General features: G+C 37.2%; 2 protein-coding genes across 3 annotated transcripts; one reads left to right on the plus strand and one right to left on the minus strand.

The window, feature by feature from the left end:
* On the plus strand, positions 1-25,377 carry LOC110848629 (fasciclin-1). Of its 2 annotated transcripts, XM_022095885.2 has the most exons (16): positions 1-130; positions 505-1,807; positions 20,184-20,331; positions 20,406-20,605; positions 20,687-20,799; positions 20,872-20,968; positions 21,052-21,229; positions 21,306-21,469; positions 21,567-21,593; positions 22,050-22,072; positions 22,165-22,273; positions 22,364-22,483; positions 22,558-22,784; positions 22,867-23,049; positions 23,118-23,275; positions 23,352-25,377. In XM_022095885.2, the coding sequence occupies exons 2-16, from the start codon at positions 1,691-1,693 to the stop codon at positions 23,621-23,623; spliced, it is 2,136 nt and encodes a 711-aa protein (XP_021951577.1). In that variant the 5' UTR covers positions 1-130; positions 505-1,690; the 3' UTR covers positions 23,624-25,377. The 2 variants fall into 2 exon arrangements, with proteins under 2 accessions (XP_021951577.1, XP_021951579.1); XM_022095887.2 differs by lacking the exon at positions 21,567-21,593.
* LOC118435268 lies at positions 12,117-14,314 on the minus strand. Its single transcript, XM_035850995.1, has 9 exons — positions 14,183-14,314; positions 14,022-14,119; positions 13,815-13,950; positions 13,579-13,741; positions 13,303-13,497; positions 13,054-13,221; positions 12,827-12,982; positions 12,546-12,753; positions 12,117-12,469 (listed from the first exon to the last, which is right to left on the minus strand). Exons 1-9 carry the CDS (start codon positions 14,238-14,240, stop codon positions 12,404-12,406), a joined length of 1,248 nt encoding a protein of 415 aa, XP_035706888.1. The 5' UTR covers positions 14,241-14,314; the 3' UTR covers positions 12,117-12,403.
* Positions 25,378-26,273: the final 896 nt, after the last annotated feature.

Raw genomic sequence — 26,273 nt, forward strand, 5'->3', positions numbered from 1 at the left:
CGATCATTCAGTTTGCATCCGACAGCCAACCATCCAACAGCATTCGTGTAAAAGGTGTATAGCGTATCAAGATTTTGCTAAATCGCCTCAAGAGGTATTTGCAAACTGTGCTTAGTGAATTCAAAAACAGGTGAGAGGATATGCACACTTGCATTGTTATTGTCATTATATAAACATTTTTGCATTTCAAAACAAATATTTCAATTTGTTCGATTGTGAGACATTTCGAAATTAACGGGTTGTAATTTTAATTTTTGCATGTTTCTAATTTGTAATACTAGTTGAAGAAGAAAATTTCTAAAATATTCTCAGACTTCTTTTTTCCCCTAATTTTTTTAATCCGCTCAGTAGTCACTAGGACTTCCTAACTGTTAAATATTTCGTGAGTCTCATCTTTCACTTGGGTCGGATCGTGCCGTGTACAATTTTCTAACAGTAATAATACGTAAATATGTATAATAAACCACACATTAAGCTAATTGTATATCGTACTGTTTTTGATAGGTACAAAAAATTCTTGCCTAGATTTGTCAACCCAGTGACACTTGGGAAGAAGAAGAATATAATCTAAATATTTCACCACCATCAATTCCTAACCAAAATTGGAGTACGAGAAGAAACTGCGATTCTCCCCACCTTACAAGAGCAATCAAGCATTTCCTTAAAAGTAAAAAAAGTCTCATCATCAACCAGCAGTAGCACCCAACCAACCTTTACGAGAAAAAAAGTCTAGTCATCTCAAGAAAAAGTATTTCCACCACAAGTCTCATCTCGTGTCTTCTCTAATCAAGCAAACCGAAACTAAACGACCCGTTTTTATACCACGAGTCTCATTTTTCCCCCTTAAAAAAATCTAAGATTTTACTTACGCTTATTTGCTCTACATTTTAACCATCAAGTTAGTTGGTGGGTTATCTATTTTATTTATCACTGTGCGTGGCCGCCTCGCTTGTATCAGGGTAGTCAGTACGTAAATTGATAAATTTTTATTCCACGAGGACCTTTGTGGTTTGGTTAGTTGTTGGTTGACTGACTCATTTTTGGCACAAATTTCTCTCCCCTGTTCAATTTTACCACCGGATTCGCCACAGAGTCAGAAGTAAGTAGTGTGCCTACTATTTCGCGAAAAAGGGCCACCCGGGTCGGACAGCCGAAGTAGGATCGATTTTCTACCGGAGTTCGGGCTGGGCACTTTCTCCACCACTTTTCACCACACCACGAGACTAAACCAAACCAAACCACCGACAGATCTGCATTCCATTACACACTGCCAGCCCATCAACGTCGTCTTATCGTCGGTCCTGTCTTATCTTCTCCCCGCCGTTCTTTTCCAGTCGGTTATTGAAATCCCGGCCAACAAACGACTATTTTACGAGACAAGTTTGTTCCTCATTCGAAAAGAAAAATATATATTGGTGTCTTGTTCATGAAATAATCTTCTTTGCGAGAGAGAACTGGCCTTGACATTTACCGTGTCCCAGTACACACTACTGACTTTGAGCATTCTGCAGCAAAACAGACGGACGGATTTACTCGCATTCTTTGCACAAAAGTGTGTCAACAACGTTTGACATTCTACTCCGGGAGTAGTTTTTTTAACGAAACTTTAATTCAGAAACTTTATCCCGTTGGAGATATTATATAAACAATTTTTAGTGGAAACCTGAAAAGCGGAAGAAGAAGCATAATAATGTGGGTTACGAGTTGGGTTGGGGTCGTTCTCATTGCATTGTGTCCGATTTGGAACATTTGCAATGCCGAACAGTCCCTTACAGACATCCTGTTAAGATTCGATGACTTGTCTGAGGTAAGAAAAAAAAAGTTTTCTTTTTTTATGAGTCTAATTTATTTAAAAAGTTTTTTGAGTGTACATATTTATGAGTTGGCTACACGATACGTTCGCATATTAGGTTCTGATGCCAAAAATGTCACAAAATGAATGTTAGTCCGAGAAAGGTAGTAGCACTGCAGTAATTCTACTATCGGAAAATGAAGTTAGATTGGTGGTTGATTAGCATTGGTAGGTATTATGACGGGTTCTTCTTTTGACGCAGGATGGTAATTCAATTACTCAGATTAAGCGACTCGGCAAACCGACAAATTTCATGATAACGATTGTCGTGGTGGACATATATGAGAATTCAGTAGCTGTCCAGTTTCAATATTATTTGATGTGGTGAAATTGGAGAAAGTTTTCGACATGTATACGCGAGTTGGTTATGTGTTATATGTAGCATTGACCAAGTTTTCTTCAAATCTCCACTCAACTCCACGACCAAATAATAATAATGCGTTGAATAATATGGCACTATTCACGATCATAAATCGCAAGCCAATTTTTACCTCATTTGAGTCAGATGTACCCTATATAATTAAAGAATGGACAAATTACGTTGTCAATACAGTCATAAATTTGCCTTCACCACGAACCAAATCTGGATACACCCTGTAATTTGAAACTGCTAATTCCATTTCCAATTTTAGCATCATCTCATCTCTCTCTCCTCGCTGTAAAAATCTGTATCCACCTCCGAGGAAAATTCACACTTGTAGTCAAGCGTACAGTACTAAAACGCGAGGAAGTGTTCCATTAGTTTTTTTCCTTCTTTCTGTAATGCATCCGCTCTGTTCTTCTGTTACACATTCGAACTTGGCAATTTACAAACGGTTAAAAAGCGAATGCCCTAAAATAGAGTCAATTTGACTCGAGTGTGTAGAAAGATTTCTTTACGAGATTCGTCTTCTTCGGATAAGCAAAAAAAAGTAGAATGGAATAATAAGAATAGGGGACGAACAGCATAACATTCTCGGCTCTCCAGGATTTATCGGACTTCATTTCCATTCACTCATTCTGTGAATATTTACTCTTTCAGATGAATTATAGTTGCACTCTGAAATAAATTCATAAACTCCATTAAAAGTGAAAAATTGAATTATTCTAGAAAAAAATTCCAAGGCGGGGATAAAATTCCTGCGGACCATTTCATACACAAATTCAGTTCAATGTCCCATCGGTTGAGTGGGTTATCTCGAATTGAAAACTTATTCATGTGGAATCCTAATTTTGAAAAATGCGTCTTCTTCTTCTTCTTCTGACACTGTGCGTGCGTGTGGTAGGGAAGGCTTTTAAAAAAGTTTTTTAAACGCAAAGTGCCCCTAATGCCGAGTGACAAGCCACGTGTAAAGTGTTTGTTTGTAAGGTAGTGACACCAAGATTGAAGATGTTGTTAAAATGTTTGACAAGAAGCCTGAACAAGACTAATCGCCTCTTTTCTTCGTATGGAATGGAATGGAGGAGACAGTTTCCTGTAAAAAGATACATTTTAAAAAGAAATTTGTTCCTGATTTGCTGTGAATCATGATGATAAATGGTGACACTTTGTATTCAAAAGACGTAAATATTTTAAATGTGAAAAGTTGTAAAAAATACAAAGTTATAATCAGGTACAAGTAAGTACTTATAAATTTATGCAATTACTGGAACTTGTTAATAAACAAAATAAATAAAGTCGTAATGCTAAAGTCTCGCACAATTTAGAAGAGCCCACAAAAGAAGTAAATCGAGATTTTAAGATTTGTTGAAATCCGTAAATCTTTTCTTTCCCTTCTCATTTCCCCACTAATTCCTCTCATCTTTCTCCCTTTTCTCCATTCCGAGAGCTTTACCCGTCTATTAAAAGGATTTGAAGAACGTAGTACAACTAATAGCAAAGCAATTTACATTCTCTCACTCTCGCCAAACTTGTGTCTTTTCTCATTTGTTTTGCTTTTTGGAAAACCGTTCCGTACAAGTCATCAAAATCCGGAAAGGAAAGACGTGAAATGACAATGGATTCTTTCCGAGTTGTTTCCATTTGCTGTGTGGGATTAAAATATGCATGTTCGGAGGTTCCTTCTCTGAACGGAAGTCTCAAGAAGAATGGCTTAAAATAGAGGCACGGTTCTTTAGGAGTGAGGAATTTTCACTAATGAGACATGATGTAGGAATTTTATGGGTGACATTTTCCAAGCTTCTTCTTCTTCACGTTTAGTAATTTAGTAGAAGGTTTAAGAATAAAGGTGTATTTTGAATTCAATTCAAAATGCGGATGTGCACGAACGAACAGCACATTAAAACCACGAAATCGTAAAAATGTCTCTCTTTTCTACCACCATGTTTCCATTTGGATTTGACATTTGACAAACAAACATCAATCCAATCCTCATTTTAATAAGGGAGCAGATGTTGTAAGAGTAAATTTATTAACTGGCACATCGACTTATGTGTAGTAAGAACTATTCACTGTTCCAGTAAATATTTACTTATTTACCTACATGGTGTTCGAAAATGCTCTTGTTTTCCTTATACGTGGATATATTCTGCATATTGTTGTATGTACATAAATACATCGAATTTAATAGTTTTTGAACCCAAAGTAGTTGTTGGAGGATGGATCGGGACACAACAAAAAGTGTTTATTCACTGGTGGGACAACCGAACAATGCAATAGTGCGTGGAGAGGGACAACTATTGACAGGAGTGAAAAGCAATGAAATCAGAAATTCATGGAAGACGAGGAAATCCCATTCATTACGATTATTATTATATTCCACACTAGTTATGATTGATTTCCTCTCCGATGGGTTCTCATTGTTCTCGTAAATGGGACCTGGAAAGTTGACTGACGGACCCTCTCGGTCACACTTGGAGTCAAAAACTGTGCCCCGATGGTACGAAATAAAAGGTCGTTTCGTTTCGTTCGATTCATGTAAATATTTAAAACATTGTTCGCTACAGCCATCAAAAGTAGTTTGCTGGATGGGGGATAAGCGACCAAGTGTTGTTTTTCTCCTCGTTTTTTAAACCATTTAAATTAAAAGGATGTCAAGAAAGAAGTGTGTCGAGTGCATCTGGGTGTCCAATTTTTAGACTTCTTTGTAAAGGAGTTTACTTGACAAAGTCTAGATTTTATGGAATTCGGGTACTTCCTAAATCTCTCTTTTCTCCGACATACTCCTTTTAACGGGTCTTGTAGTGGCACTTAGGCGATGATCGATGTGCGGAAGGGAGCCTTATAATACATTTCTCGTACCCTATGAGTCCTGTCGAACTAACGAAGTAGATGCATTTTTGATGACCCTCTCTCGTCCATATCGTTGGTTCGTTCAGGTTGTCAATCTCCCCGAAGAAATCACTGGCTTCACCCTGCCGACTTTTTTTACCGGAATAGAGGAAAGCGAGTAGGCATGGCCAATTCATCATAATGTAAACGAGGAGCACTTTCCCCAAAAAATAGTTGAGATGAGATACAGTATTGCCAAACTACAATTTTCCTCCCGACCCTTCGAAGGAGGAAGTTGACTCAGCAGTTGGTTCAATACTCGAATGTTTCAAAAGGTGAATTATTCACGCTCTTCGATTCAATAACCCTCCTGGCTATAGATTCAGGGAAAAGTAACAAGAAATTTGGTATTGACAAGCGTCAATTTTCACTATCTTGTCACACCACGCTTAAAGATTTTACAGATTTTCACGTATATATTTTCATTGTTACCAAATATCTATTTTAAAATGGAACGGAATAAGTTTTCGTGACAGATTTCTGATTTTTTTGTGTCATGCAGAAAAGGGAACAATTAAATAACGACTCAAACTCTGTTATGACTTCGTATTTTTCTTACCCGTAAATAGGAATCTGCTAAAAAATAAACTCATCAAAAAATCGTGCAGATGGTTAAATTGTGAATTTTTGTTAAAATTAAACTCCAACATCTGCTCTTTCCTCTCCTCCTTTGTATTCTATATCGTCACCATTTTGCTACTTCTTTTTCTCTCTGTTGAACTTAATTGTTGTTGATGGGATAAAGGTTTGAGCTTAATGTGACGATCACGACACAAACTATTAAACGCAGCTACAGTGTAAATAATTTGAATTGTAAACATCTTACTCATTTTTTGAATGAAATATCCTAAATTTAGGATGTGTTGTTCCAAAATTTACCAATTTGATGACATCCTTCTCTCTCTCCATGTTGTTCAGCAATGTTCAGCTAAAAACTACACACACGTGTTTGTCCTTGAACTTGTCGGTCGACATTAAAGTAATTTAGCGAAATAATAATGAGTTTTACACGGATAGAATACATCAAAGATGACGAGGATGATAACACCGTTGACATGCTGATGCCGAGATTGTGGTAATGTTGATTAAAATCGCGATTACGCTCGAATTGTTTCAGAACGATGATGGAATCATTACACAAGTGTATCGCCTACGAGATCTAGCAGTCTCTTTTATGTGTTCACTTCACGGGGATATGGGATGGGGTAACAATGGGTGGTTTGGTTTGGGCTTAATATTGGAAATTTCGATTATCTACAAACTAAAGTGAATGCTTCGCTTATTACAAATACAAAGTGAATCTCTTGCTACAATATGTGCTTTGATTGCTTTAACAGCATCGAATATAGGAGAAGAGCAGGGTATATCTTCTAATTGGTATACATATGAACTTACATAAACTAATATGATAATACCCGGTCATGGGAGGATTTCATGCAAAGTTGGTGGTCCAATTTGCATGAGTTGCGAGATGCGGCGATGCTAAAAATATCTATGTAGTAACGGAATTTAGTAATCGTAAGATGTTTTAAATTAAGTGCGTTTAAAAATTAAGGTTAATTTAGAAAAGTGGAATGTAAATAAGATAATAATTGTGAAGTTGCATATGAATGCAGACTTGAATCAGGAGTCATTTTTTATGAGATGTTAAAACTTTGCAAAATAAAGTTTATTTTCTTTTATGGAACACAAAATTGTTTCAAATTGATTAATTCTGGAGCGAAGTGCTGTAAATACACTTTTTAAATGAAAAGTATGACTATGCGAAAAAAATCACACTCTGATTATTACCGTATCTCATTCATTTTCTAAAAAAAACTTGTAAATTTGTACGTAATAGGACAAAAAATATCATCAAAGAGAACCGACTTTTGTAACAGCAACATTTTTTCAGTACCTTTTGTTGTACGCATATCAGTATTAATTTACACCGCGAGAACAAGGTTCTCTCCTTCTCTCAAGGTTCTACAAAATTGCGTACGTATAAAAACTTTCGACAACGGCAGGGTTACATACTCCATGAATTACAGAAGGTTATTATTCCTCACCCTTAAATGAAGCCATATCCCTACACACACATTTTGCTCGTAGATACTCCTATAATCGAGTAGTAAGATTACACTCATCACATTTTAAAAGGTTTCGTCAGTCTCATTCTCTCGATTCAGAAAAGTACTTAAACCGTTTAGTAGGATAAAGCTACGTAGATATACTTCTGCTTTCGTTGAAATGTCATCGATCACCATTCAATTCAGGGCTTTAACAGTTTTATGAGTTCAACAGAGAGAAAGTAGTTTTAGTCGGTAAAGAAATTTAACCATTTATTCCAAGAAGAAACGGTGATGATGATGACGACGATTCTTCTTTAATATCGCCATCGCCTTAAGCACCCAAGCAATGGAGATCTAATGAGCCGTGAATTACGTTTACTTTAAGGTTTAAAGTGACAATTCACAATGAACCCCTGGTTGCTCGTGTTGTGAATGAGACGCATTTTCAGTCCTAGTTTTTCTAAGGGCAGCAGGTAAACTTTGCGACATAAAGAGCTTGAGAGATGCGACACAATCTCTGGATTTGTTATGCTGCTGAATTGAGAATTATTTTTCATGTGTGTGGAATTGAAAAATGGAGAGAATTTCGGTTAGGAATATGTGAGTGAATGTCCAGTAGCCGTGGATTTAAATGAACTGTGACTACAAAATCGATCCTACTTTTCACATTTTGTTCAGTTTTTCTCCTTCTGTGAAGTACTTAATAATAAGGGAGCATTAACATTACGTGGGTTCTCATTAAGTCATAAAATATACAGAACTTTGTCGAGTTTAACTGCACTACATAACCTTTTTTTACTGGTTGTGGGAATATCGAGTAAATTGCAGGCTTTTTTGGTCACGGATTACAATTATTACTATGAAATGTGATGTTCCGAGGTTTGAACCACGTTTTATAACCTTATGCAACGTACGTATCAACACTTTTGCCCACAACACAACAAGGACATGTCGCCTTTTACTAACGGCTTTTTATTTTCCTCTTGCCTTAATCCGACATAGCAGCCAGCAGCAGTTTTTGGACACATAAAATAAATCAACCTTTGAAGATGTGTGAGTTTGCTGAGTTGACATTTGGAAGGACCAGAGTTAAATAGTGGATGACACAACGTGGCGAATGGACTGGATTTATTTTATGTTCGTATGAGTGAGTTGGTCCATTTAATTCCTTTTCTCAACTCAATGGGGACCAGTTTACCAGTTAGTTGGAGTTGGACGGAGATAACTCGAGGAAATTAGATCTCTGCTATTTTATTTGGTCCAATACAACTCTCTAAAACTATTATTATTACGGGGACAAGAAGTAGCGACTAGGGAGCAAGACCTTCTTCTGCGAAAGACTTCTAGCAATTACTGGTGTACATACGTAAAATACGTAAAATTGAGCAGATTCCTACCAAATAACATTATTTTCTCCCTTGCAGAAAGAAATTCACATCATTAAAAAAAGAAAGAATAGACCGATGATGAAAGGTGGCTCATGTCTTGTCACCCAGAATTCAATAATAAATACGTATTCTCACCACGCAACAAACCTATATTCTTACCACCACCACCCTAGAATACATAGTATAATATCCACTTAGCCAACATGACATAATGCTTTTAAGGAATCAACAGGGGTCTCACTTAGCTTACTCCTATTTACATTTTAAACCAAATTGATTTTAAATTGAAAAATATTCATGGAGAATCCTGCTCGCATTTATATGCACGAGATAGGGATCACCCAGCAAAAGCTTGAGCAGGCGACGGAGACGTCATGTTAGCAGCAATTTCATAATGATGTACAAACAAATGTTTCATTCATCAATTACTTAGAGAGAGGGCAGACTTTAGAAAATGCTGAGTCGGCAGGACAGATGCGTTTCATATGAAATAATGTTTTTTTTTGACGAGTTTAAACTCTAAAGGGCTCAGCATTTTCTATTGAAAAGCATAGTCTGTACTTCTTTGAGGTTGACTTGAGAGCTCTCTCTGCCCATTCTTACTAAAGAAAATGAGTGAACAATAATAATACGAACTCATGAATTCAAGATAAAAGTCCACTTCAACTGAAAAACGGCAGATCTGCACTGCAACAAACCGCATTGTCTGGATATGAATTCAAAATGTTCACGTACATTATTTTCAACTCGAAGGAAGCAAGAAACGATGACAGATTCAATGATTTGATGAGTTGTTGCATAGAAAATAGAAATGTTCGTATTGGGTCCAACCATAAAATTCATGAAATGTTGGAGAGTTTGATAAAGGGTTGAGGTTGATTGACGTGGGACCAAGTTATGAATTAATTAGCGTGCATGTATGTTGGCAAAAGGTGAAATTCTTGTACATACAACGAACCCGAATGAAAAATACTGATCGAAATATTCACGTGTGTGTGAAACAAATACACTAAAATATTTATGACTTTACGAGATTTAACAACAAAAAGTTTTATTACTTTGGAATTTAATCGGCTTATTTAAAGCGTTTTATATTCTAATATTAACTTGGATCTCTTTGTAAATAAAATGAATAATGTCACACCACGCACCATACACACTTCGTAATATAAAGTTACCGATCTAAAGCCCCCTTAAATCGATACGTGCGGATTTCATTACTTCCTCCTTTCTTCCTACCCGTCGCCATTGTGTGGATGCGTTTTTATCGCTGAGAAGATAGCATTTTTGTATCAAATCTCATCTCATCTCAGCTGCCTGCCGGTAATAATAACTCAGAAATGTGATCTCCATCATTATGTGAATGATTCATCCCATTAAAGGACATCGATCATGCTCAACAACAATCAAAAATAAACACAACATAACAAACCCAGCCCTTGCTCAACTCCAATAAGAGAATGAAATAAAATATGAGTTGTCTCTTCTCTCGACGAGTTTTTTTACCCAACTATTTTATTTTTGGGAAGGTCCGGACAACGGGCAACAAACCGTAAAGCAAGCAATCTACGGAGGGAAGAAGGGTCTTTTTTCATTGTGTGTGTACTCTGTTTGTCTCCGTCCATGGAAGGATGGGAATTATAAATTGGCTGGAACTGCCCTTTTTGCTCCATATTCACTTACACATTACGCCAGCCAGACATGCATCCACTTATTGGGTTTAGTGTTCAGGAAAGGAAAAGGATGAATAAATTGGGATGTTATACATCCACATATTTGCTCCGGGGCAGACTGCTCGTCATTTGAATTCGACACAATCAAGTGATAGCTTTTTTATGAAGGAATATGTACGGTGGACTGGACTTTGTATCTCGAATTTATGTACAAATAGTCGCATCTCTCTCTCGGTCTGACCCTTGGCTAATATTTATACTTGCTATTTTTACCCTGATCAAATATTTGTGCAAAAATTCTTCCTTCCTGTGAGGAAAGCGTTAGTTTCGACAAGTCTTTGTCTGCAGAGTACATAATTTAATTTAATCATTTCTTCCAACGGATGAAAGAAAGAAAGGTCCGATAAATAAGTATGAATCATTTTAAATATTAAATCTTTTAATTTGTGAACATGAAAAATATACGTGGACAGAATTGCTCGCTAAACTGAGAGGGATTAATAGTCTGCATTTTTAAATGGTAGTGGTGACACTTTTTCAATACATAGCAGTTTCTCTCTCTATTCTCATTTATGTACTTGGATGGATTATATTTACTTATTCTATTTCATAACATGACAAGGGTTTTGAATCCGGATCGCATAACCACCACCACCGGCCATTGTTTGAATATGTAACAAAAGCAGCCATTTAGTAAGTGAACGAGTGAGAGCTGGGCTTATGCAGCCGGGAGAAATTTATTGCATTATTGTCCCCATTTAAAAGGCAAATATGATTCCATTTGACACGGTTGCATTTAATTCACTCTCGTTCCTCTGTCTCGGTTAATTTAACAGAATGTACGTCTACATATGTATGTACAGAGCTAGAGAGAGATGAAAGGGTGATCTGATTGGTGTAAGCGTATCAATTCACGCGTTGGATGTACAAAAAAATCAGCCATTCGTGTTCTGCATCTGTCACCAGGTTCACATTTATAAATTCATACAATCTATCCGTCTTTTTAGCTGCTGCTGGTCATTCCATTAGAATAATGAAATGAAACAAAGGATGAACATTGCTTAATGAAAGTAACGCTGCGCATTTTAATTACGAGGAGGAACCACTGGCCAAAGCGTGAAACCTCTCGCAGCAAGAAAAATAAATATGATAATGCATTTACTAAAGTCAAAGTCTACTAAATCATCAACTAGAATTGAATCCGATTCGCTAATTAGATTAGATGCAATCAGGAATTGATTCTACTCTCATTAGTTGCGAGATGGATTAAGGGGGAGAAAAGCTTGGATTCCAATTTATTTGTTGCACCCTCCCCAAAACAAAGGCAAACTTGGTCGGTGACTGGATCGCTAATATTAATGACCTGCTGGGCAGACGAGGAAATGACCAGTCTCGAGAGAGAAAAGGAGAGTGGCAAACTTCATCATTGAGCCGTTTCTACAGATTTGACCACTGGCTGAGAATATAAATGACCGTTTCTATTCAACAGGAAAGTAAGTTTCTTTTCCAGCAAGTTAATTTCTCGAACTGCTGCAAAGGGGGGAATGTGACGGAGACAGAATATCGATTACACTTTAGGATTTCGTTGCCCATGTTGCAAGAAATGTGCACATTTATCTCCTAGATTACGTAATTGGTATCTCTAGTAATGTTCTCCTTGGGTCATACAACTTTGATCGGGTTTGGACACTTTTTGCCATTTTGACTTCCTCTCGACTCTCGAGGAGAAAGTTCTCCTAAGATTTGTTTCCCTCTTAAGACCTTTCAGTTTAAGTTACTACTTCACACACCACTTTTTCATACTCTTCTGACCACACGTACGTATCTATATTTTATGCCTAAAGCACTGCGGAACCTGGATCAGTTCTTCCGATCGGATCCGGTTGATTGATGTTGGATTTGTTGATCTGGTGATATGATTTATTCATACTAATAGATCGATAATACTATTACATATCAGCCAAAAAATTAGTTGTGGGAGACAAGGACCAAGTTTCTCTTCGTGTGATTTTTAGAATCCAGGGGGATCATTGCTTTTTTTGTCTCTTGACATCCGCTTTCTCCAAAACGTCGACTTTATTCTCCAAAACGTCGACTTTATTCTCCAAAACGTCGACTTTATTCTCCAAAACGTCGACCCTACTCTCCAAATACCTCACCCTCTTTCTCCAAGCGTCATCTTTCTTATTTCAGATCGACTCTTTCGCCGTCGAACTTGCCTTTTCTGTTGAAAGTTGTCCCTCGAGGGTCTCGATCTGATTTAATAAGTGGGTGAAATTAAAATTAAAAATTCAAACATCAATATTTATCGTGTAAAAAATAATCGTTCACCTGGGAATGAGCAATTTCCAAACTGTGCTTAATATCTTCAAATGATGATTCGGTGACCTCAACCTTCTCCGTTTGCAGGGGTGTTTGAGAGGACTCAGGGGTGGGCACATGAGGAGATCGTTTAACAGAAAACCCTGGAAAAAGGGTTATTGGCCGAGTGACTGTTGATGATGTTCGTGTTGGAGTAGGTGGTTGAACATTGGCTGATCTGGAAATATATATTACTATATACTACCAAATTATCGGACATAGTAAGTTTAAAATAAACAAAGCACCCATACCTAGCTTTTGAAATGTCGGCGAAGGGAATGACCGGCTGTTTTCGATCAGTGTGTTGGCTAGTTTCATGATATTTTCTACTTGAATCTCTTGTGAACCTGGCATCACAATACTGGCATTTGTATTTTTGTAGTTTCAGGTGAATGGCTTCAACATGTCTAAAAATAATACAATTTGAGTGTAACAAAATATTAAGTCGTAACACACATTATTAGTAATGATTCATTACACTTTAAGATCGTAGGATTTAGCTGCACTGAAATTGCAATCCGGCTCATTGCATTGATGTTTCTTTGGAGTGGGTGGAGGCACATCCTTAGAAGTGATCGTGACTTCAAGATCCTCAAATTTGACCGGTTCTTCATCCACTTTGATAATATGCCTTTCCAGCACTGGACTAAAACATAAACATACTTGTTATACGCTCACAATTCACATGGTATATCACCATAAAAGTTTATTTACTTTCTTGACTTACTCAATGATTGCTTTAAGATCGGCAGAAATGTTTTCCAACAGGGTGATTGAATCGGCAGGCATGAAACTACCTGCTAAACCGTCTTCACGGCGTCTACACTGTTTAAGTTGTTGTATCTCGAACTTAGAGCATGCAAAAATTGGGAGCTTGTAGACGTCCTCCTTAACGATAGTATAGGTCGGATCTGTGTCGTCCCTGTTGATAAATATACACATTAAATATAGCGTGCAAAAGGGATATTTTTTAAGTGGATATAGATTGACAAAAATAACTCACACAATTGAACATCCATTAAGTTTTTCATGCATCTTGACGATCGCATTTTGACTTGCTAGGTCGAGATCAGCAACTCGTGTAATCCCGAACACATAATCACGGATCCTTCCCTTCACGTCTCTCCAAAAAATTATAAATATGTAGAACAGTTGGAATGAGTTACCTAACATGTACAAACAACACTTTATAAATATGAGTAAGACATAATTATGTATTTGTAAAAGTAACTATCTTACAGTCTTTTGTTGCAAGTTCTTCTCGTGTCATTCGTCTAGCCTCATTATTTCCCGAAACTGTATCCTTGTCGATGCAATATATGTAATCATTTTCTTGGACATCAATGATCGTGACGTGTCGAGAGGGTTTAGAATTCTGAAAATTAACATGACACAATCATATAAATTACAACATTCATTCAAACTTAATCATATTAGATATCTTACCCGTTTATACTCGACTTTCAATAATCTTTTCACACCCCCCCTTCCGATTATGATTTTCTCTACACGGATCGGAATCTTTTCCCTTGGTGGTTTGTTTTCTGAAATTAAAGAAATACTTATTTGTATAAAAGTGTTCGTTATAGCTTAATAACTATTCACACCTTGGCCATCAAGTTGATTGTTGTCCTTCTCTTTTCCATTTCGACGCCGCGGACTCATGACGGATTAATGTGACCGTTTTTTTAATACACTAAAACTTTAAACGTCAGTTTGAACGGGAATCTGGTTATGCGATTTTACGATTGCAAATACCTCTCAGTCTGAATTACGTCCATCTGAATTATGCGCGTGGAATGTTAAGTGGGGCAAGTATAGACCACATGTATGTTCAGACCACGCCTGGGTCAGTTCTTCTGGCAACTTTGTTTCAGCCAAGAAAAGTTTTGAAGGTTTGACCCTGAACTACTTCATCCTTCGGTGGTCGTGGTGCAGTTATCATCATTCGTGGATAAAATAAATGTGCGGTTTGGGTCTAGTTCTCCTCTTCACCCGGGTTCTACTTCCGACCCGTTTTATTGTGTGAACCAGAAGCGGAGCGGGTGCTGCTTTTCAAACTATATTTATTTTGGTCCGGCGTCGCTTCCGCCGTTTTCGTATGTAGCTTTTGTTGTCTGAATGGGATTGGATTCTATCGTTTTACACCGTTTTTACGACGAGGAAGGAAAGTTCTTTTCATGGAAAATTGTACGAAAGGAAGTGGAAGCTAACAGGTAAAATTCCTGCGAAAAGGTGAAAGTCGCAATGCCACGAGGTTACATATGTACCTGTTTTTATGTACAAAGTGCTTCGATTTCGTAACGGGAGCAGTACGTACGTGTACATATAAAAACGAATCACTTTCCATTTCTCCAGCTCTCTGTAACACTCTCTGGTTCATCCGTCAGTTGCTGCATCCGGTCGGCGATGAATATATTATTTGGCTGGGTGGTGTAAATATATGTTGTACGTATATTGATAAAACAAGAGATTGCTGTTATCTACCCTCGTCCTCCTCCCGTCGCGTTATTCATTCATGCCTCAGAGTAAATTGTTAATGTTGAATGCGACCGTCGCGTCGTAAAAGAGCGGACGGGGAGGAGAGGGGACTTTCTCTTTCGCCATGGCTCATTTCCGACCCAACTTCCACCAAAACTGTCGACAACGGCTTTTCCTCACCATTTTCTTAACAAAAATACATTGATATTTTTGAAAAATATTGAGGCATCCAATGCATTTTTCCCAAGTGACGAATCAGGAAAATAAGTAAAGTTGCTCGAACTTACTTGTGGACAGTTATGGCTGAAATAAAATACACCATAAGGTTTCTTTTGAGGAACAAAATTACTTAACAATTTTCTAGTTCTTAAGATAATATCCAAATCTTATAATAAGTATGTAGAATGCGAGAATATGTACGTCACCCACCTCTGCTCGCTCATGAGTTACATACTTATTACCCAGTACGTACTACATAGTAGTAAAATTCTACTACAATTTACTACACGCAAACCGGCAGGGAAAGAAAGTTGATGGATTTCCCTTCTTCTTTGTCTCAACGCATCATGTCTCCTCCTGCTGCACTGGACATGCATTCATTCAGGAGAAGAATTTGTGCGAGGAGGGTCTCCGTTTTATGGTCTCTTGCAGGATTAAAAGTCCAAAGTTTATGAGAAGACGACGACGGAGGGAGAAGTGTGTGTAAGCAGTATTAGGCAGGGTACATACATAAGTGAGAAAGTTGAACCTCGAGACTTTAATCCCCCTCCCCCAACCAACACTGCAGAAGTGGAGGAGTCATTTATGCTCTTTATTTTATGGCTTCTTCTCCCATCACGACACAAAAGCATATCACGTTAAATTGCACCCATTTCTCCATAGCATACTGTGCACAACCACATTTCATTACATTTCGTTGCATCACTTCATAAACTAAAGTGCACAAAAGTTGACTTAAATGCATGGCCAGACAGAGAATAAGGAACGGCGTGGAGTCGTTATTTATTATACATGTGCAACAAACGGAGCAATTAATTTCTTAATATTTCCCCAGTGTTTAGCATGCAAGTAGAGTACACATACCATTTTCAGAAAATAGTTCAGACTACTTTTTCTTGGAAAGGGTAAACTGTTTCAACTTGATCTTCTTCCTCTTTCGGAGGAATAGGAAGTAATTGTTGGGATTTGTTGGAAAGTTTCACCTTCGCTCGATCATCATGCAAAAGAGGGGAGAAATAAGTCTATAATGCACATGACTTGGTGTAATATTGATGGAATAATGAAGAAAGACAGTCCGTGGTGGTGGGGTCGTCGGAGAAAGCAAGTCCTGTCGGAGTAGTGGTGGTGGTGGAATTAATGAGGGATGTTTATCAGGCTTCGTCCTTCTTGATTTATGGTCTGAGCTCAGACTAGAATGGTTGAGCACACACCGATACATCTTGTTCAGGAAATCGCTGAAACAGAATCTCCCCTTAGGACACCGCAGCATGAATTTTTTACAGATTTTTTGGGTGAGAATGAATTTACAATTGTCATCAAGGCTCTGGTTTTGGTTTGGTTAACGACTCATGACACGGCGGATATGGCAAACTTCAAAATTCAGAGGTAAGAGGAGGGCAAAAAAGGTTTGCTTGCTGTTACAGTTTCCAGCTAGACACATCATAATTCATCTGTCATAACGAAATGAGATAATGTAATGGCCAGGTGGTGTCCCAAAATTATTGCAGAATCCAACCAAACCCCATAATTATTCTTGTGAAACGTTAAAATTAGTTAAATTTTCTGACCAAAAATGAAGACTGCTAAATGTCATGCAATATCCACATAAGTAACAACATCATATCGGGGTAACATCAATTCAATGGCTGCTCAACCCCGTCATTAGCAGCACTTATCCATTTGTATTCAGTTCACCCCATTTTTATCTCTTATCTATTTTACCACACCACCACCACACCACAAATCCTATTAGGCTTATCCAAAGTCTAATTATAAAACACGTGTCGCTGCCTAAACAAATTATTAATTAAGATTACCAACCAACACTATTTGTTAATTGTTCTCTTGAATTTTTCTGATTGTGCTTGCTTCGAGTGACTCGTGACACACAAACGATGGTGATTAGATGGGAGACGAGGGTGTAAGGGCTCTTTGAACTTTGAAGTAGTTTGCTTTTGGCACTTCAGCACTTCAATCACTTGGTGGCTTGGCTAGAGGAAAGCCTTTGATGGTGGACATACATAGGGTTGCACAGCACACACAATGCTGGCATCATTAGTGAGTGAACTGGATAGGATGAAATCTTTCCTATTTTACCAACCAAAAACCCCCAAATTATACTACCAGTCGGCCCATCCAACTAATAATAATCTCATCGTTAGACTCGCTCGAAACAGTAAGACAGCTACGATTTGGTTGTAGGAGATGAATGGATTGCGTAAGAAGGAAATTGTGTAGTAATGATGATCGATAAATTGGATCATACTACGTACGTACGCTGCCCTATTCCCACGGTGCGGTGGTGGAAGGGTGGATTGGATAAAATGATGGGGGGAATCAATCATTAAAATTGAGAGCATTATTATATATAAGACAGACGAAATATGTAAGGTTGTCCATGTCCAAGCTAAATATAAAATGTGACATTATGAAAATGTGGTAATAATATGCAGAATTAAATATTATGATGTAAATACATATCGTTGAGAAATTGAGAATATCGATCCGTGTTATTAATTTTGAAACGTGGGATGTCATTTTATTATTGAGAAATTGGAGACATAAAAAATCTATCAAAATCCACCATTTTATTGTCCGATGGAGGTTAAAGGTTTGTTATAAAGTTCTTCCCACGTATGTAACTCTTTATATTTAAACACTTTTGTCCACAAATAATGCATAGTGTATAATGTCCCAAGAAAATTAGTCCTGGTTTTGATTCTTGACCAACAATTTATAAATATACGTGTACATCCCGACGATGTGATGTGACGTGAGAATCGTTTCTCATTTTCTCATCGTGACCAAAGATCAGATCTGCTCTGCCATCATCGTGAATGAAATGAAATCAATCCCAATATCGTCAGTGCTATAATAAAGCTTTGCTAAAGTATTTTAGATAATTTCTTAATGGCTCAATAGCTAAGAAATCACAGCGGAGAGCAGAAAATTTTCTCAAATGTAGACACACGTTAATTGTGCCATGAAGAAGAATAGGGATGTAATGAGAATGAGATCGCTCGACTCACGGACACAGATCAGAGGTCGTTTTATTTACGCCGTATATTGTCTCACGAGGTAAACGAGGCACGAATTCTGCATTATAAATATTTACGTTATTTCTTCTTTACGATACGATATATTTATAGAGAGAAAGAGAGATTTTGATATATCTGAAAAAAATCGTGTTCTCTCCTGGGACGAGAATTACCTAATAATAAATAATTACATCCCACATTATAAAGCAAATAAGTGAGAATCTTTAAAAAATATTTAGAAAGTGTATCATTTAATTTCTTTGTTTGTTCATTATTTTGTTTCAAATTAACACTGGTTGCCTCACAGTTCTGTGTTACAAGTAGCAGATGCAGTTTCATTGTGACATTTCCTTACCACTGTTACTATACACATACACGTTTTGTTAGTGACCAAGCACAGCAAGCCCAAATATTTTCACTGGTCATTCTCCTCCTTTTTCCTAACTGAATAGCCCACCGATCGATACATACATCCCATTGCCAGACTTTTCCATTGTTGCGTTAATAATGCATGAGATTTTGTTGCCTTGTCACCACACACCATTGGCTCCATTGTTTTTGAAGGGTCCAAGTGTCAAGCCCTTGTTAACAATACTTTATTTATTTATGGAATGGCAACTTGGAAATGGATGGAAATTGATAATTGGTCCGTTTCTGATGGGGTTGCGTATGTTGCGTCGCAGGATAATCGGTCGGTGTGCATGAGTCATGTCACACGAAAGATTTATGACTTGCCAACCCCGTCCGTCGTCCTGTTACCTGCGTAAATGAATGAATGACAGTGCCCCCTTGGATAACATCCTCCTTGTTTTATTATTATTCGGGTACAAACAAATGATTTAATGGTTTGGAGTGACGGTGCACTTTGATGAAGCTTTTGTGCAATAATTGTGAGGAAATGGCTCACGGAGGTGTCCATCCCTTATTCACGCCACGACACGCTCCACGCACTCATAAGACCACGACTACGCATGGAGGAAGGAAAGCTTATTTTGGAAAATTATTACGCATTTTCTCAAAACTTTGTGAATGTACATATTTATGTACATTTCTAGGTATATGTGAAATCAATTCTCTGGGGTTTCACTTTTCGAGGGTTACGAACGACGAGTTATGTGTCTGGGAAGTAAATTGATTTCTACTTTCCAAATTGTTATTTTATTCGCAATCTCATTGTGAGCTTTTATGTATGTCTGGGTAGCTACCGACCGTACCACCTGCCACAAAATATTATGAACACGCATTGTCAACTAATTTTCGTGCACCATGCAACTTGCGGTTTAAAGGAACCGTAATCGGAAATGAGTTTTTTGGTGGAATATGATGCTTAACCTGGTGGATGGTGGTTGGTTGGTGTCATGTTTTATTACGATACACAATTTTTGCGACAGTATTTTACTCGGTGGTTGGAAATCATCTCCTTTTTCGGATAGCATAAAAGTCCGGTTTTATTTTTAGAGACTAAATTTTGTACAAGCACAGGTGTGCAATTGTTAAACTTATGTTCGTTTATGGGTCAACATAAAAGGCATCACATTGGGCATGCATGCAGCGAAAAAAGTTATGGGGAAAGGAAAGAGTGACTCGATAAATGGACAAGGAAAGGGTGTGTTCACTTTGACAACTGACATTGCATGATTTTTCAAGTTGTGTTAGGGTTGACCGTTAGTTTAGTAATGTTTGCAAATTTAGTTTTGGAACGCCCTGAATGACCCTGTCATAACAAGCCTAAAACAAAAAGTGTATCCGTACAGAAAAAAAATGTAACTTATTAGTTTTGACATTTTAAAATGACGTGTTCCGTTTTAAAAGTGGTAAATTTTATGCATGGAAGGACGCCAAGTTAATGACAGTGTTTTGTCTGTTACAGTTCTTGAGCTTGGTACGAGGAAGTCCATTTCTAAACGCGTCCCTCCCGTGGCGACAAGGAACGCTTTTCGCCCCCACCAATGACGCCATCAGGAAGCACCGACACCTCGGAGGACGGATCGACAACCATACTCTGCTCTATCATTTCGGTAACTACAAAAATCAACCAAAATTAAGTGAAGATTCGCAATAAATTTTGATTATGACGTATTTTTGCATGTAGCCAACGTGGCCAAGAGGACATCCGACTTGGAGGATATTTTATCCACCGAACTTCCTGGAAACCCTCCAATTTGGATCACACGAAATCCACGATCTGACTCCGACATATACTTGAATGATGCCCAGATCGATTCTCGGCGAAGGAACTTTCAGATTAAGAATGCCTTGGGAATGGATCAAGTGCTTCACGTAATCGACCGGGTTAGTGGTTTTGCCTAAATTTTACTGTTTGTTATACTCCTTGTTCTAAAATGCTATCTATTCTTCTGACTATATTTATAGGTCCTCGATCCAACCGTTCCTGACTCAAGCGACAATAATTTACTCAATCCGGATGCAAGAAAGTTTTTAGAGTATTCATCTTCTTACAATATCACTGGGAATCATCGCATCACGTAAGCTCAATGACAAAAATGCTCATTTTGACGTTTCGAATGAGTGACAGGAGATGAACTCTTATTTTTCAGTGAGTTTGCAAGACGGGCAGCCATGCTGCACAAATTGGACATGTTTAAGGGTATTGGACGCCACACGTTTTTCATTCCTGTCGACGAAGCATTCAATGTAAGACGAGAGTGAAAAGAGAAATAGAATTATTTTTTGACAGAAATTTAATTATTTTCAATTTTTTCTTTCCTTTATTGCAGCGAATTCAGATCAACACGGTGGACATCAAGGTCATCGATAGTCACGTAATTCCCAATCATGTAATATTTCTACGTCCTTCAGAGCTGCAACCTCCCAAGCGATTATACGACACGGCAGCCATGGCCCCATTTTTCCCCGTTTTGGTGGAAGTCGAAAAGGAAGATCAGGAGGATAAGTGTAAGTGTCCACATTCGAAAACGAGCATAATTTTAACGATTTTGTTCTAATTTTGAAATTATTTCACCATATTTAGACATTGTACGATCGGACACGCGATCCGCCACTGACCAGTTTCATCTTCGAGGTGTCGTCCAAACCGAAGTGGTAAAAGGGAACATTCCCGTCAAAAATGGTGTTGTTCACCTCATCAATAAACCATTGGTCGTTATCGATTCCACCGTGTATCAAACCTTGGCGGTAAGTAATGTTTCTTTACCTTTTGTCAGTCATTTTGTGAAGCATTTTAATGGTTCCTTCATTTGGTCTTCATTTGGCTTAATTGCGGACACAATAGGGAGAAAATGTGGTCGGTACTGGCTCTGTAAGTCACTCTCAACAATTGATTAGCACTCTAGTGTTACATTCCTATTAAAAATACTCCGTGTCTCATTTTAAGATTGATCATTTCCTGAAATATGAGTGAAATAATGTGTATGAGTCTCCAAGAGTGGAACCGTTTTTTTAGATATTGGAGACACTGCGTATTTTCTATTTGTTACCAAAAATTTAGACCTTTAGACAGTCCTATATATTACACGGTTCCGGCATTATTAGGGAAATTGATAGCATGAGGTTTTTAATGAATTTAGAGTTGAGAGCTTGTAATTCGATTTGCAGAGCTGCCAGTTTTGCATATTCCATTTCATTCTCATTCTTGGTTACCCTTCATCCATCATTCATATAATTAATGCAAATGCACATAGCTAAGTAATCATCATTCAAACCTGAGGAATATTTAATTAAATGTGTATTCATAATTCTAATTTAAATTCCACAGAACGAAAAGGAAAATGGGCCCACGTAAGTAAAATTGTTGTTTAATAAATATGCCTTATTTAGTGTTGCTAAAAGTTAAAATGATAATCATGTAAACTATTTTTCCCCATGCTAAGGTACGAATTCTTCAAGTTGATCTCGGAGTACGGTTCAGAAGATTTGAAAAACATAATTCAGAGACCACAAGGCAACAAGGGAATCACAATCTTCGTCCCGAGCAATGCGGTAATAATTTATGAATAAAGCTTATACATTTTTTATACCCATTTTGACAAGAAAAGTTTAGAGTCACACATACTTTCTGGTTTTATTTAGGCCTTGCTGAGCCCAACCCTTGGAGAATTAAAAGGAAAGGTCAAAGAGTTGAATGACATCATTAGGTTGCACATCGTTTTGAATACTGTACGATCCGATAACATTACGGAAGCTAGCGAGGTATGTAATATATCAGAAAGTAAAGGATTTTATTGTAAGTACTGAGAGGCTAATTTTTCCGTGTATTTTATCAGAGGGCACCATTCCAAGTGGAGACTTTATCCCCACAAAAGCAATTGTTTTTCAACTACCAGACCATCGACGGCCGACGAGTCTTGTATGTGGAGGGAGGTGGCGTGAATGCTACTATTACTCAACCGGATATTGGAGCAACAAACGGTGTTATTCACATGATTGACCGCATCTTGAGCTATGCTGACCAAAACGTGTACTCAAAGCTGCAGACCGACCCCATGCTCCAGTAAGTAAATCAAATCCTTACAGAAATACGACACGATTTCCACTTAAATATGCAGCAATTACATGTGAATAATTCTAATTAGGAAAACGTTCGAGTTGACTTCACAAGACTATTTCAATCGGCGATTCAATGATTCCAAATTGAAATTCACCCTATTTGCTCCGAGCAACTTGGCATGGGAGAAAATATATCGGATTGCACCATCTGAATATAAGAAGCTACAAATGGGAGAGTTTGGCTACCATGTTGCAAAGATTATTGAACGGTTAGTGTTAAAAGTTTGGTTAAAAATCTTCTGCGATGAAAATGTGACCTTTTTGTACCCGTTTTCAGCCACATGATTGTTGGAAGGGCATTCACAATTGAACAATTGCACGAATTATCAACAAATGCTAGCGATCAAGCCTTCCCGATCCAAGCTGTTCATGGTATTCTTCGAATTGAAAGCAAAGACGATGTGGCCAGGAAATTCGCCAACGACCCAAACCACCGTAAGTCATACATACAAAAATCCCCTAAGACATCCCCAAACAATTTATTAATGTCTTTCACTTCACTATCATCCAGGCCGGGGAGACTACTATCGTCCCGAAATTTCGAATCCATACCCTTACTCGGTCCTGTGGATGAACGAAAAATCCAACGTGGTGCGTCCCAACATAAACTGCACGAACGGCATCATTCACATCATCGACACCGTGCTGATGCAACCTGACGATGTGACCGTGGGTTACATTGCTTCCAGAAGTGATGCCCCCTCCATCCCTTTTTATCACCCACTTTTAATTATTAGCAGCATAATAGTCATGTTTTCTCTCATGTTTTCTCGCCCCCTTTAATCTCACAGGTTGTTTTATCTGCATTTTATAACACTTCTTCCCCACGACGGAATTAGAAGTAGACTGAGTTTCCTAAGAAGAAGACCATCCCATTTAATAATATTTTTCGAGTCAATATTTTGTATTCGTGTGTAGTTTCTCTCTAAATAAGTTATTTTAGCTGTTTATATTGCTCTCTGACTCCGACTTTCTCTTTGTTTTTTTTAGCTTTGTAAGTTGTGTATGTACAAGTTTTACTACTCTGATTAATTTTTATTGTACCAATACATACTTTACAATAATAATTAAACTATGTAAAATCTCAGGCATTCCGATAGAGTCTCAGTGAATAATCTTTAAAAAATAATTCTAGTATTTTAATAAGTAGTTTTTGTGCAGTGTTGGAGTGAAAGTTGTTATTTTACGCGAGTGTGGTCAGAACAAGAAGACTTGGATATGATATTCCTACAGATAAACACGTTGATATTGTCAATTAATAATTTATGGAGTACCGATTGCCGAACAGATGTTCTAAATAATAGAAACAAAGACACAGGAAATAGTCTTTATTTTGCTGCTCATTCCTATCCAATCTTCCAGCCTATGCAGATTTACGTAACAATAATAATTCCCGTTACAAATTTTGAACGCATTGTTAGCCGTTAATTATCTACGTAAAAATGTGTATCATGTATTTACTATACGTATTTAGCTTGGATGCAATATTTGAAGGATGATGTTCTTTAGTTTTTATGATAAGGTGACATTTACAATGATAAGAGTATGTACGAATGGATGATTTTTTTAAATTGATATTTTGGCTTGCACTGACATGAGAGCATTTTTTGTACTTTATTAAATTTTTATTTTGCGTTGAATTAATTAATCGTTTTGCTTGTTTTTTTATTTTGTTTTTTCATTTCACAAATCTTTTTCAAGTGTGGATCATCATTATCGCCATTATTGTCACGTTCGTAAAAAAAGTTCATGAACTAAAACTGCCAATAACTAAAAACCTCTTTTTATTAACCAATTAGACATTACGGACTAAAACTAAACATACAAAATGTGCAATCATTTGATAAATCAAAATATTGACAAAAACTGCCATGCACCATCCGTGCAGTGATTGATATATGAAAACGGGAAGAAATAATAAATCCCAACAAATCTTCAATTCGAACGCTAAAATAACTGCGATTCGGACCAGAAAAGCCTATCATCACGTACTTATACTGTATTTGTAGCAGCAGGAACAAGAACAAATATAAAATTATGCAAAGCAAAACTGGATAAATTATGATGACACTTCTTTATCTGGTTTCTTCTGTACTAAATAAACACTAACTATAAATACATTGACTAAATAAGTGGTGGTAGATTATACTAATAATTACTACTGATAAGTATTGTACTCGTGCCTCATAACCATATTCGTTATACTTGATCAAACCATACATAAGGATTAGTTAGACAGTGATGCTTATCATAACTTAGATAAGTACGTATGTAGCTTCCGGTACATTTAAATAATATCTTCATCATCGTCGTGATTTGTAATTCTTGATTAAAATATTCTTGAAGAAACAGTCTTTACGCTTTTGGATGTAGTTCGCTCGCTGTTAAATATGTATACAGAAGAAGAAAAAGTGACGCAAATTACCACTATATGCTAATAATTCTGTCCATTAGCTTAACAAAAAACAAGTATAAAAAACCATTTCACGTAATTTTAAGATACTTACATAAAATATGCCAAAAGAAAACAAAAGAAAGCAACAAATAATAAATACTTAGCTATGCAGCAGCAGCAGAATGTGTACGTAATTCCCGGTAAATAGCTCTAAAAATGGTGACAATTAATAATTATCATCATCATCAAATCAATTCCAAGTGTAGTAAGGCAAGAGAGATAAGAACTAATTTACGATAAGTAGTTATGCAAAAACCGAGGGTATGGTGGTGGTCTAGTCCAATTAGAAGGAAATAAGAGTGACTGAGAAAGTGGGAGAAGATCTGCAAAGTAATTTTATTATCTGTAAATGGCAGTACTCCTAATATTGGCATATAATTAATAGTATTCAATATTTGACTAATTACTGTATTTTAATCATAAACTAATTATATGTATAAGCGTCAGTGATTGAATAAAAAAACAATACTTTCGCATCTTACTTGTTTCATTATTCCAATTTCTCGCAACTCTTTGTGCACAATTCTTTACAAAAAAATTCAATTTTCTCAATTTTCGTAATTTCTTATCCATATGATAAACAGAAAATACTTACTTAATATTAATTCTGAACATCATTTCATGCATCAAACATAGCCCCACAAAATTGGCACCTCATCTGTCTCATGAGAAAGCAGCAAATAAGTCCACACGGAAATAAAATAATGGCGAGTATGATTCCTAGCGTGTCATATTCTTCGATTAGAATTCCTCGCTATAGGGGTCAAATAATTAACGTAAGTCAGCTGTTTAGCAATTATGCGAGAATCATGATACCCTGCAGATGGGACACAAATTCATTCCTCCATATTCCATCATGATTGGCGAGGGCATGCCTCCATATCCGTAAATGGGCGCAGCTGTGTACGTCGTCCCCGTTATTTGGGGCTGATGCTGATAGGAATACATATTAAATTGAGGGTTGTTGTAAGTTCCTTG

Source organism: Folsomia candida, unplaced genomic scaffold (assembly GCF_002217175.1).
Source record: "Folsomia candida strain VU population unplaced genomic scaffold, ASM221717v1 Fcan01_Sc004, whole genome shotgun sequence".
Lineage (NCBI taxonomy): Eukaryota > Metazoa > Arthropoda > Collembola > Entomobryomorpha > Isotomidae > Folsomia > Folsomia candida.

Excerpts from the sequence above, each read along its gene's own strand:
- LOC118435268 (XM_035850995.1), bottom strand. The coding sequence starts at position 14,240 with ATGAGTCCGCGGCGTCGAAATGGAAAAGAGAAGGACAACAATCAACTT. Across the intron at positions 13,222-13,302 it reads GATCTTAAAGCAATCATTGA|TCCAGTGCTGGAAAGGCATA; the intron begins GTAAGTCAAGAA and ends TTTATGTTTTAG. Across the intron at positions 12,470-12,545 it reads TGGAAATTGCTCATTCCCAG|ATCGAGACCCTCGAGGGACA; the intron begins GTGAACGATTAT and ends TTATTAAATCAG.
- LOC110848629 (XM_022095885.2), top strand. The coding sequence starts at position 1,691 with ATGTGGGTTACGAGTTGGGTTGGGGTCGTTCTCATTGCATTGTGTCCG. Across the intron at positions 21,594-22,049 it reads ATGTGGTCGGTACTGGCTCT|AACGAAAAGGAAAATGGGCC; the intron begins GTAAGTCACTCT and ends TAAATTCCACAG. Across the intron at positions 22,073-22,164 it reads GAAAAGGAAAATGGGCCCAC|GTACGAATTCTTCAAGTTGA; the intron begins GTAAGTAAAATT and ends CCCCATGCTAAG.